We start from the raw sequence: 13,206 nt of genomic DNA, 5'->3' as shown, positions 1-13,206 counted from the left end.
TGGATATGCTCAAGATTTTAATTGAATTCTGCATACCATAAAAGACACATATGAAAGACAACACATTTTTTTCTTCTACATTTAAGCAAAATTTGAACAACCCCCTCCACAAGACATTTCTAATTTCATAGTCTTGGTGCTTTTTTTTTTTTTTTTTTATATTTTAGTGCATTTTTTATATGACAAGAAAACGTTTCCAAATTTGCTCAAATAATCCCACTAGGGGGTGAGCAAGGTTCTGAAAAATTCAAAAATTGAACCAAATTGATTTTATTCGGTTAAATTTTTATGTAATTTCGGTTTAAATTTTTTAGAAACTGAAATTGTATCGGTTCAGTTCAATTTTCTATCAAAAAAATTTGATTTACTGACATAATCAACTTTTGAAATTATTTAGTAAAATATATTCTTATTTTTATTATAAATTTTAATTTTCAAAATTTTTATGTTGGTTCGGTTTGTATTCACACACAAATTGACTAATTAGATTTTGTCAAGTCAGTTTATTTTTTAATTCAGTTTAGTTCGATTTATTTTCAAAATTAATTCAATTTACTCGATGAAGCTGATAAAACCGAACCGACGGAGTGCTCGCCCCTAACCCCACTAGCAAGAAAGAAAATTCAGTCATAATCTCTCTCTCTCTCTCTCTCTCTCCCAATTCAATTATTAAGTCAGGACAACTTGTTGTGTTCTTTGTCTTAGGCCAATATACATAATTTTCCAAGATTTAAAAAATGATATTAAACCGGACCTCAATGATATTTTTGTCTGTAACTAAAGATGTAAATAAGGCAAAAGATTTTCATGAAAAGCCCTTTCTCTTTCGATCTATGTAAAGCCAACCCAATTTGAAAGTAAAAGACAAGCCTTGCTTCGCTCATGCAAAATATATATATGTGTGCAGTAACGTCTCAAGATTAAGATGGTTTATACGTATGACAAAGTCCCACATGACTCCTTTGGCTTTTCGCAATTAAATTTTCTGGTGCATTCGATATAATGATCATATTCTGCATGTGAAAAATATATTACTCGATTTCAAGAATGATTCTAATAATAATGTTAAAATAAATTCACTCCCCCTTCTAAATTTCCCTATATATTCAAAAGCGCATCCGTTCATCTTTGAGCATCTGATCTGATTTTCTCTCTTTGTGCTTATGATCACTGGTACCCATTATTGCGTAGACATGGACGTGATCATTTCTTCTGCTGCAGATTTTTCAGCTGTTGATGAAGATGGTTCCATCTACGACAAAGCTGAAGAAGTGAAAGCTTTTGATGAAACTAAAGCTGGTGTTAAAGGACTAGTTGATTCTGATGTGACAAAGATACCTAGGTTTTTTGTCCATCCACCACAGAATGTGAAAAATCCGTCATCGAAGATCACTGATGTCAGCCTGCTGCAGGTTCCAGTGATTGACTTGGGAGGCATTGGAAGTCATCGAAGGCGGCTTCAGGTAGTGAATGAGATCAGGAATGCATCAGAAACATGGGGTTTCTTTCAAATGGTTAATCATGGAGTCCCTGTCAGTGTTCTTGATGAAATGTTGGCTGGTGTTAAACGATTCCATGAGCAACCTCAGGAGGTGAAGATGGAGTGGTATTCTCGCGACTCTAAGCGCAGAGTGAAGTACTTCTGCAATGGTGATCTCCTTGTCAATAGAGCACCAGCAAATTGGAGGGATACCATAGCATTTGATTTTCAGGACGGGAAACTAGACCCGGAGCTCTATCCTCAGGTATGCAGGTAATAGAAGTATCCACTCAACACCTTGTGAAATAGTTGAGTAGGGCTAAACATTGCGACTCTTATGTTGCCAATTTATTCCACTTTGTGTGGCAGGCTGGCCGCACTACTAGAGTATGTATATATATATATATATATATTAGATGCATGCGAGGACTAATTTTTATCCATATACGCCGTAATAAATACCAGAATAACACATATAAAGGAATGTTTTAGATACATCTAAAATATTTCTGTATATCAGATGTTACGTTATTAATCTATGCTAATTACATAAGCATGGACCACTACTAATATAAGGTGCATGCATACGAACACTCAATAATTTACTTTCATGAGAATGATGCCTCGTGAAGGTAAAATTGTGGTGTGAGAAGTACTTTCTATAAATTTTCTTATGATATTCAAATAAATTCTCATGAATGTAAGAGGCAGGCACAGTGCAGTACACAAATGGAATAATCCAGTGGTATTAGTGTTTTGAAATGAGAGTTCCCTTTGCAGGGAAGCTGTAAGTGAATACATGAGAAACATGATCAAGACGAGCAAGATACTATCTGAACTGATATCGGAGGCACTAGGGCTTCCAAGTGAATACCTGTCAGGATTGGAATGCATGGAAACTGAGTCATTAGTGTGCCATTATTACCCAATTTGTCCGGAGCCAGACTCGACACTAGGCACCACCAAGCACACAGACCCTTCATTTCTGACAATATTGTTGCAAGATAATGTGGGTGGACTGCAAGTTCTCAACCAAAATCAATGGATCGATGTGCCTCCTCGGCATGGAGCTCTTGTAGTAAACATAGGAGACTTCATGCAGGTAAATTTTCCACATAAACTTGTATGTTGTTATAGCTATCACTGCAGGATTTGGTTTTTCCAGGGGCAAACACTGATTTTAGTTTAATGAAAAATGGACAAAAATTGATTGATTAATTAATTAATTAATTTGGTACGAGATTTTTAAAAAAAAAATTAGGATCACAATTTGGCAAAACCCACAATTTGGCGCTCAACTATTGGGTCCTTCAAGTGAAAGTGTACTATTGAATCCCTAAACTACATATATTCGTGCTTATAGCCCCATTTTGGTACAAGCCGTTTTCAAAATAAATCTTTTTGAAGTTTTAAAAAATTGATTTTAGAGAGGAATAGGTAAAATACAATTTCTCCAAAAGCAGTTTAGAAAAAATCAAACTATTAAATTAAAAAATTAAATATATATTTTTTTCAAAAATTTAACGGCAATATACTATACAATTTTTATTTAAAATTTAAAGAGTATAATACACTTGTCATTAAAAGCAAGTGAAGAGTTTATTTGTATTGTATTAAGAGGAAGAATATCAAAAAAGTAAAGTTCTCAAATTTAAAAAGGAAAGTAAATAAAGCCGAACCATATATATATATATATATATATTTTTCAACCTTCAATTTTAAGTCCATAATACTAATCTAGAGAATCAAATTAGTTAAAATTCCCTCATTAACTTCAAAGATTCAGCAAATTAGATAATAATAAAAAAACAACATACAATTGAAAAGCCAGTAAAAAAAATGAAAAAGAAAATTTCCACAAATTGAAATTCCAATTGATCAAAATCAACCCAAAAACAAAAATTAAGGGGAATGGTCTTGAAAAGAAAGAAAGAAGAAAATCAATCAAAACACATATCATCATTATTACACAAACCCACAATTCAATTCCATCAAAAACTCAAAGAAAAACCATTTAAATACCAAATGGAGTCAAATGGTGTTCTCATGACCTGCCAACCAATCTACCCATACCTAGCCATAGTACTTGAGAAGCATTTTACTCTTTATAAGCTCCAAACATCCTAAGCAAAACTCACTTTATTTATACATAATTAGTCCACCAATTTCCTGAACTAGATACAACTTTTAGCTCTAATGATGCTGCTGATAAGGTTTACTTGGCAAAATGTTAGGGGAAAGGCATAAAGCCAAAGGCTATGGTTTGGATAGTTCACTTTTCTTAGGGTTTGGGTAGTTTGGTTGGTAGGAAAATAGGTTAATGCAAAGAAAGTGAAAAAAAAAATAGAGAAAGTGAGGAGGGAGAGAAAGAAAATAATAATAATAATATGCAAACATAATTTTTATATCATTTTCTTTTCTTAAGCAGATATTATTTTGTTGATTTGAAACTCAGTTAAAAGATCCATGCTCAGTTATATTTCTGTCAAAAACAAGCTTATAAGCATAGATCCTGAGATTTGAGGGTTAGATAACACACTTTCACTTGAAGGGCTTAATGCCTTAAACTAAAAAGTTAAGGGACCAAACAATAATCAATAAAAAATAGTTTTCTTTTTTATGAGCATCATACTGATAGCCCTCAGGTTTTTGCGGGTCCTGAAAGCAAAAAAGTTAATATTTTGTACACCAAAACTTGTGTAAAATCCAAGATAATTATTTTTATATTGTATGAAATCTAATATTTAAATAAGCCCATTAATGGGAATTGCAATGAAATGGAGAAAAATGATATGACCACCAACATATTAAAGAAAACAGGTTTACGTCAACTCTTATCATAGTTTTTCCTTTTCATTTTCTTTGAGAAAGAAGAGAAACATTTCCCTACTGTTTTCTCCATTTATATAGCTCATCACCAACGACAAGTTCAGAAGTGTGGAGCACAGAGTGTTAGTTGGAAGGGTAGGAGCAAGGGCATCAGTAGCATGCTTTTTCTATCCAAGTACAGCTAATAAATTTAAACCTTATGGAGCAGTAAAGGAACTTCTATCTGGCAATCCACCCATTTATAGAGAAACTCACATCAGTGAATACATGGCCCATTTCAGGTCCAAAGGATTAGATGGTAATTCAAATCTCCCTTATTTTAAACTAGCATGAGCTTTGCGGAAATCATTGGTAATACAGATTTTTCTTGGAATTCATATCATCTGTATGTGTCAAAAAACCATCATTAATAAAGTTACTTGTTCTTTTAAAGTTTCAACAGGTCCTCTCATGGCAATGTAGACTTTTCAGTTAGTATAATGAGAGCTGAAATGAGGGAACAAAGTTTACTGAAACACTGCAAAATAGCTCACTATGTTATTTCATGATTTAACTTCCAAACAAAATGATGGGGTGTAAATCTGGTGAAAAAAAAGGATGCTAACTTCCACACACTGTCAAGCAAAAGAAAGGATGCCTTGGCCTTCATTTCTTCCCTTTTCTTTTTATTTTTCAGAAAAAGGGGGAATACAAACAATAACCACAACTAAAAAACAATGCCAATCAAAGATCACAAAATGACTCACTATTTTACAAAGGAGCAACACCACAATCTCCAAGAGCTCACTGGTAGTTGTTATTAGTTTGAAGTCTTCGGTTGCAATATCTGCACGAGTGACCATAAGATGTCCATTCTATGCATAACTTTGTTGTTTTGTCCCTGAAATATTTTATAATACAATGTTAATTTCTTCCATATTAATGCAATGCGTGAACAACTTTGCAGAGTGCTATGAACAGAATGGTTCTGACATGTATCATCTTAATTGGGGGAATCTGCTATATGGCCATCACCCTTTACAGTTGTCAATACATATTCTTTTACTGTTAGCATTGCCTGATATCATTTTTCTGCAACACCAGAGGTTTATGAAGTTTGTAACCTATTTTGTTTTGTTAACAAGACAGAAGAAACAAGGTTTTAATTATAACCCAATCAAACCATCTCCAACATGAATTATCAATCTAATACACAAACAAATGGTAATTGAAAACATAATAAACAATTTCGTAGATACTTCAATATGCTCTTTTTAAGGCCATCTGGACTTGGGTAAGGCAGTTATGATAAGGGGTCTGTTGAGAGTTTAGGTAGAAATTATAGGTTCAATTCTTTCTTAATTTTCTACATGAACATTGATGTGGTTCTTGCAAATGCAATTACCAGGACTCGACATTCATGGAATCCTATCATTCAACACAGAAGGATAATATAAATGGAACAGTAGATAATGTTGTAATAATAGAGATGAATATATATCAGTATAGGCCTGCATAAATTGCTTTCATATTAGTCAAATATACATTTGAACAAATATCATTGACTAACATTTAATAAGAACCTGAAGACCTTATTCCACACTATGCTATATAAATGATATAAGTTCGTACCTCAACCATGAAACATATCCATGTCTTCTCGCCATGCACTTCTGTGATCCCTTTCAAGATCGTCAGACCTAAGCTTCTAATAGCTTCTGCTATCTCAAGGAAATGACTGCATTCCTCGCATAGCATCTGTATAGTCAACCAAGTTACATCAGAATATTGAAAATAAAGCATAAAATTAAAAGACATTATCCTTTAGAGACACAACTTAGATTGCTATGCCTTTGTCTTGTATTCTCTTTCTTTCTGCTTTTTCAATATCTTTTATTCTCAACTTTCTCAATTGATCTCTTTTATTTATTTATCGTTAGCAACAAAGAAGCTGCTTACCTCTACAAGCATCTGCCCATTTTTGTTTAGGCTCTCTACTATTATTGAAGAAACCTTTAGGTGGCCTCCCACCTCCACTGCCCAGCTTGACCCCTTTTCATAGTTGGAGGTGTCTGTTCCTTTCTGATACATCTGCAATTCAATAATAGGGCATCTTCAGTGAAAAAAATGATTGTGGAACTGTAGAATTGAATCTACCAGATTGCGTATCATCATCATTAATTCCACAAAAATTGCATAATACAAAAGTTTGGCATTCAAAGGCATCCAGGTAAAACAGATATTACAATACCAATTAATTAATGACAGAATAAGCATCAAAAGTATAGCGCCATGCAGAGAAAATAACTCCAGAAGCAAATAAAGAGAATGTAGACATCAGGTCAAGACATTTAAATTTCAAGTATGAAGCATATTGAGGTGGACTGACTTCATTATTTATGGAAACAAATTCTTTACAAGAGAAGCATCTTAAACCTACCTTTGATTCGGCACATTTATTGAGTTTGTCAGCATGCTTTGTGATACTTTCTAAAAAGAGCATGTGTTTGATTGTGCGCTCCAGCAAGGAATCAATACTGCACTGTGCAATTTCATTCAGATCTTCAGTACATATCTTGCAGGGCTTTATATGAATGAGAACTAAACATACCACAACATCAAATTCAACTGGAATAAAAGAAAGTTACCTTTGCCCCATTGGGCACAAGCTCTCTTAGCTCCTTAATACGATCTTGAATCAGCTGTCTGTCCCTTGGCCTAGGCCTGCAGTTTTCACCAGGTCTAGCCCTCTTTTTGTTTTTCTCAGCTGGTTCTGAGCGCCTATCCAACTGTTCACTGCAAGTACTTGGACAATTTGATGAATATCCATTAGAAGACGTTGCACCACGTACCCCTGTTGAGCTTGAGCAATTGTGCGTGTCGTTTTGGACAACAGATTGCCGATTAATCGAATAACCAGCTGAATGGGTAATATGTTTAGCCTGGAAAGAAGGCTCTGGCATTTTCTCAGTTGTTAATAGAGATTGCGCTGATTTACAAACTGATTTCTCACGTTTCACGTCAGTGCTGCCACTATAGCAAACATTGCCTACTACTGCATCTAGAAGATTTTCTGAACCAGTGTCGAACGTCATCTGGCTAGTACTTATTCCCTCTGGCACCTCAATAATGTCCGCAGATTCAGTCTTCCCTTCTTCACAATCAAAGTACAGACACCCTTTTGAAAAGGCTGGTCCTAGAGCTTCATGCAGCTCACAGCCAGCAGAGAACTTTAAAAACGTACTCGAACTTTCTAAGTGACTTGACCCAGCTTGATATTCCAACTTTTTCTCCAAATGTTTTTTGAGGTCAATGCTTGAAGATTCAGGCATGTCCAATGCTCCATTTAAAATATCAATCTCATCTGACTTATGTCTATCACAAACAGTAGAGTCAAGGAGGTCCATAGGGAAGTTTGCAGGATCAGCTCCAAACTTTTGATCAGGAAGTATAACATCACATAAATTTATATTATCCTTAACAGAATTATCTAAATGTGGAGTTACGTTCAATTCTGATCCGCGACCTGGATCTTTCCAAACACTAGTCTTTCCTCCACATGTGTGGTCAACTACCAAATTTATTCCTACTTGATTATGCTGCTCCAAATAGGAAATATTTGATCTAGGTTGAAGTAATTTGACACTACTAATATTCACTGGTAAAGACAATCCACCCCCTCCATATTTATTTACCAGTTCAACTGCTGTTTTCTGATGGATACCAGGAAGAGAATAAAAATAAGAATCATCAGATTGTTTTTGTAAATAAGGAAACATAGTCGACTGGTTGTATGGGCCCTTGTCTGCAGCTTTATCTAGATTGCATAAGTTATCAGGAATAACCACTGATTCCGAATCCAGACTCTGCGTAGGTACATCTGGCTGAAAAGGGAACAACACTCAAATATTACCACAACATTTCACATTCCAAATCTCAATCTATGAAAACAAAATTAATAAACTAGTTTGTTTGCAGCACACACATTCTAACATACAGAGTAAGAAATGCAAAAGGGAGGGACAATTACCAGATATAAGGAAGTCTTCATGCTATATTGTAGTGGAATAGAAATTTGCTCGACTGAGGAATCTTGAAGGGATGAAAAGACATCTTTGATATGGTTGACCAGTTTCATATCCTCAGCAACCTGTTAACTCAGATGTAAACAGAAAGGAGAACTATGTTTTAATAACATTTAGATGATGAGCTTACACAGTAAACATTTTTTCTGGTAACTGACCAAAATAATATATTAAATCTGTCATCCACAGAAAGAGAGCAAAAAAAAAGGCATTGAATCTAAGTGACTGAATACCCCCGAGAGATTACAACAAATCAAGCAGTAACCTGAATACAAAAGCTTTTGGATTACAAGATACTTTAATTTAAATAGAAGAAATATTGGGGCCTCCAGGGCAATGCATTATGAGACTTGACAAGGTAAAAGTTAAAGGGATTTCCAGTTTCCAATGCTTTCAAGACCAAACTGGCAACTAGGTAACTTAGCACTGGTTGCCTAGTGCTCTATGGTATTGCATGTGGCCCCTCTTTGTTATAATCCCACTCGAATTTTGATTTTTCAAGTTGTAATGATCTGCTGCTACTAAGCCAGCAGTTAGATGGTGCAAGAAAGAAGAAAGGAAAAACTGACAGGTTAGAACATTATAGTCAGTCTATTCTACTTTTGACTCTTCCTAGACCTCACACCTTTTTTTGTCTATGACAACTGATCCCAGGAACATGCCAACCTATGTTACTCCATCTGTTTCCCGTACCATGGAAATATGTGTCAAAGACAAATTAGAGGATCTATAAGCATGATGAACATGTGTCTCACACCAACCTTAGTTTAAGCAGCATAGGTAGTGATGGCTAAAAGGTGCAGAAATGGCTTTTCCACCTTTCCACAGCCCTAACACACACCTCCCCCCCTCTCTCTCTCTCTCCAAAATAATGGAAATTCCTCCCGTTATTATTGTAAAAATAGATCTGAAATGGATAAATATCTGCGCTGGGCATTAACAAGAATCTGTGGTCCTTTGTCAAGATAAGAAAACCTTTAGCATCTACCCGCCATATAAAACACCAGGTTGTTAAAACAATGTATTGATAGAGGAAATAGAAAATGTTGGAATATATTCATTTTGAAATAAATTCCACAGCAATGGGTGTAACCATAATCTTAGAGTTCAAATGTTAATAATGATGGAAGGAAGTAGAAACTGCTTACTTTATTCAAAGAGCCGAGCTGTACAACTCCATGGGGAACAACAGCTACAACAATTATGGTCTACACAACAAACAATGACAGTTTCATCCAATACAATTAGTAGAAATAAACTAAGAGAAGCAAACTACCATCAGTGATTCACTACAGAAGAGCAAAAGAATATTAGGAGTACAAAGACCAATAAACCAAAAATAAGCAATAGTCTTCGTAATTTCAAAGTCGCTGTAAATCCCCAATGAAAAATCGAAACAATAAATTCCATATTCTATACCACAAAGTCATGATTGCAAATGAAAATAATGAATACCAATATTGTTGCAGGGAAGATTTTTTAACTACTATATGAACATTAAAATCAAAGCAGCCATACCCTTATCCCAGCTGAAAACTGACTTTGCCAGCCATCAGAGAACTGAAATAGTAACCCCAGAAGAATACAAGGATTAGATCTATATACAATAAAATAAAAATTCCTACAAGCATTTAGTATCATGCATCTTAACATTTTTCATTACAACGGTAAAACATTGTAATATAGAACAATCGAATTAGAAGAATAATACGCACCTCAAACGATGAGATAGAATTGGTTACATGCTTATCTGCAACTATCCATCTATGTTTTCCAGTAACTGCTACCTGTCCAACAATCCTGTAAAAAAGTAGAATAAAAAGCACGGATCCAACCCCATCTCAAACAGATCAGTATAAAGATTTTGAAAGTGACTAACACAATCTTTCTGAAATTTAAACAAAATGCTTAAACAATAACTCAAACATCTGCTTTTCAAGTTCTCACATATTAATTGAAAGCAAAACAGATAAGGAAAATAAAATAGTAGATTCCTTTGTGGATAGAGACATACCCCTCCCCAAGAGAATATACATGATATGACATCTTTGCCACTGCTAATCCAACCGGGTCATTTGAATAACGCCCACCACACAAGTTTTCAAATGTTTCTCCAAAGCACTTATTCTCTAAAAGATCATGTTGCTCACAATTGTTATAGTAAGCATCTTCCCAAGTTAAAACCCTGGCAAACATTAAAATTTGAAATATATATAAAAAAAAATCACAGAAAATATATGAGAATAGAGTTTAAGGCGTATAATATTGTGTATAAACCTCAACAAGGTCTGCATACTTTACTGAAAGCATTAGCAAACAGTTAAGTCAGTAATCAGTAACAGACAGAAATTTTGACAGGAACATAATTTTCACAATTACAAGGCAAAATTACCTATCTTTTTTTTCCCTTTTCTGAGAATTGAAAAAAGGTAAATAACAAGGGCATCAACAAAATCAGGATCTCAACTTCCATTGTTGAGATTAGTAAAAAGTAAAATAGTAGAATAATTTACTGAAACCCCCCCACCCCCACCCCCACCCCATACAAACTAAGTTAAGCCCATATTCAGCATGTTTAAATCTTAACCATCATAATCTTGAAAGAATTCTTCAAAAACAAAACTAGACAACCAATCTCCTGATCATCAACTTAAAAATAACCCAAACATTAGTTAAAACACAAAATGTATTACATATGCCATTATAATACCTAAATTTCCAAATGATCCTATTACAAAATCATCAAACATCCATAAGCTGAAAAAATAAATCACTAGTCATATATTCTTTTGAAAAAAATAAGAAATACCATAAGCATAACAAAATAGAGAATTAAAAGGCTGAATAACTTACATTCGAGTTCGATGCTTGAGCTTCCAAAACACAGCATACTTCCAGTCTGTGTTAAAGCAGAGGCTCCTCAAAGTATTATGCAAGTCAGTACCCATCTCCTTCCCAAAAATTCCTAAAAACCAGCCCCCAACTTAAAACAACCCCCACAACCACCACCACCACCACCACCACCACTAACCAACCAAACCAAGTCTGTCAGTTAAATAAAAATTCCCCCGGAAAAAGTAAAACCCTAATTTCTCCCAAAGCTAGCTTCCTCTGTAAGAGCCTCTTCCTGCCTGTTTTCTCCTTAACCCTGCTCTTGCCTTTATCGGTGGTCCTACTGTAGCCAAAAGCAGACGATCCCTACCCATTCCTCACACCACCACCCCACCAAACAGGCTATTAGCCCCTTCCCTTTACACTAAAACTTACCAAATTTTACAAATTAATGTAAAGTTTCAAATTTTCAAGATCAATAATAAAAATTTCAGTGCAAGCATCATAGATACTGCATTTAGCCATGATATCTTTTTCCCCGAAAGAAACAAGCTTTGCTCAAAACAATCAAGTTAAAAAGGATATAGTTATAATGAAAAGGCTTCTAGCTTATATCGGACGACATGGATCAACCAAAGATTCTATAAGCTCAATTTTGCTAAACAGAAAGAAAACCCAGAAACAAAATTCTAAAGATTGCTTGCTTTTTTCCAAAGATATTGAAAATTGAAGCTGAAACAGTAGATATTTAAAACTTTCTTGAAAAGGGGCTGAGTAAAGATTTAAGCTTTTTTTAGCTAAAATTGATGAGAATTGAAGTAAAGATTGAATCTTTGAGCTACATTCACTGCTATAGCTAAATAAGATGTGAAAAAGATACAAGAAAAAAAAAAGTTTCTTTCTCTTTTATCTTTTTTTTTTTTTTCAGTGGTTTAGAGAGAGAAGCTTCAATTTTTCAGGTAAAGAAAAGAAGAATGTTTCTTTTTTTTTTTTCAAGGAAACAACAGCAGCAACAAAAACATTGTTCTTTTCATTTGGTAAGAGATTAATTTAAAGGGTCTTTATATGCAGCCGCTATTTGGCACACCCTGTTCACTATAGCTTTTTTGACAAATTTGCCAATGTCACCTTCCCTTATCCTGCGCACCCTTTGCATTTTATACACCACCTCTTCTCTCTTTTCTTTTGCATTCTTTTTTCTTCAGTTCACACACAAGGAAATGCACCCCAAAGGCTACATACGCCGGGGGGGTGGGGGGGTGGGGGTGGGGGTGTGTGTTGGGGGTTTCTTTTGTGTAACTGAGAGAAATGGGATTTTGGATTTTGAAGACATAAGATTTTATGGAACCTCCAAAATGGGTTATGAGTACACTTTCTAAGTAGTGTCATTTTATGGCCAACAACATCATGTCTATGTGAAGAAAATGCTTCTTATCTCTCTCCATACACCTATTCTCATATATATCTATATTATATTTTTTTTCCATACATTTCTCAATCACCCTTTCTAAACCCAATGAACTTACCCTTCTCATGGCCTTTTCAACCATCATTTTTATTTGCCAAAAAGTTGTGACACCTACACCTTCCATTGCCATTGTCCCCATTCATACTTTAATTAGACATCAAAGAAAAATATATATTTTATTTTGAAGAAAATTGAAAGAAAGGTGGCTCTGAAACATCCTTCTTTTCCACTACTACAGCCATGTTTGATGCTTATTGAGTAGCATTTGATCAGAGTGATGATTCATCATTTCTAGATAGCTCCATTTCAATTGAATTGTCTTTCTTTTTTTCTCCAATAAATATTATTTGTATTTGTTTTTGTAAAATATACAATATGCATGAAAATTATAAATTAAATTTATACATGTTTTTCCTAAATGAATAATTATAGCTAGGATCAAAAGTGAATCAATTTTATTGAAACAATGCATACAAAAAAGGTGTTACTCAAGTAGACTTCTTTGGCCTTTCATCTATTAAATAAGAAAAGTG

The 13,206-nt window shown here is 34.4% G+C and overlaps 2 protein-coding genes across 5 annotated transcripts; one reads left to right on the top strand and one right to left on the bottom strand.

The window, feature by feature from the left end:
* The first annotated feature begins 1,024 nt into the window (after positions 1–1,024).
* Positions 1,025–5,784, top strand: LOC8277485 (1-aminocyclopropane-1-carboxylate oxidase homolog 12). Of its 2 annotated transcripts, none has more exons than XM_025159665.2 (3): positions 1,025–1,753; positions 2,261–2,582; positions 5,256–5,784. In XM_025159665.2, the coding sequence occupies exons 1-3, from the start codon at positions 1,164–1,166 to the stop codon at positions 5,358–5,360; spliced, it is 1,017 nt and encodes a 338-aa protein (XP_025015433.1). In that variant the 5' UTR covers positions 1,025–1,163; the 3' UTR covers positions 5,361–5,784. The 2 variants fall into 2 exon arrangements, with proteins under 2 accessions (XP_025015433.1, XP_015582818.1); XM_015727332.3 differs by lacking the exon at positions 5,256–5,784 and adding an exon at positions 4,391–4,748 and having other exon boundaries at positions 1,030–1,753.
* On the bottom strand, positions 4,815–12,449 carry LOC8277484 (transcription factor bHLH155). 3 transcript variants are annotated; one of them, XM_002532329.4, is made up of 11 exons: positions 11,227–12,443; positions 10,388–10,558; positions 10,089–10,173; positions 9,892–9,933; positions 9,522–9,581; positions 8,319–8,438; positions 6,937–8,172; positions 6,729–6,830; positions 6,248–6,379; positions 5,921–6,046; positions 4,815–5,189 (listed from the first exon to the last, which is right to left on the bottom strand). In XM_002532329.4, exons 1-11 carry the CDS (start codon positions 11,319–11,321, stop codon positions 5,109–5,111), a joined length of 2,250 nt encoding a protein of 749 aa, XP_002532375.1. In that variant the 5' UTR covers positions 11,322–12,443; the 3' UTR covers positions 4,815–5,108. The 3 variants fall into 3 exon arrangements, 2 of the variants coding, with proteins under 2 accessions (XP_002532375.1, XP_048232536.1); XM_048376579.1 differs by lacking the exon at positions 9,892–9,933 and having other exon boundaries at positions 11,227–12,444; XR_001536181.3 differs by lacking the exons at positions 4,815–5,189; positions 5,921–6,046 and having other exon boundaries at positions 6,322–6,379; positions 6,729–6,825; positions 11,227–12,449.
* Between the last annotated feature and the right edge of the window lie 757 nt (positions 12,450–13,206).

The sequence above is a fragment of the Ricinus communis genome, chromosome 7, assembly GCF_019578655.1.
Source record: "Ricinus communis isolate WT05 ecotype wild-type chromosome 7, ASM1957865v1, whole genome shotgun sequence".
NCBI lineage: Eukaryota > Viridiplantae > Streptophyta > Magnoliopsida > Malpighiales > Euphorbiaceae > Ricinus > Ricinus communis.
The sequence above is the reverse complement of the archived record's forward strand: the minus strand, read 5'-3'. Positions and strand labels throughout refer to the sequence as shown.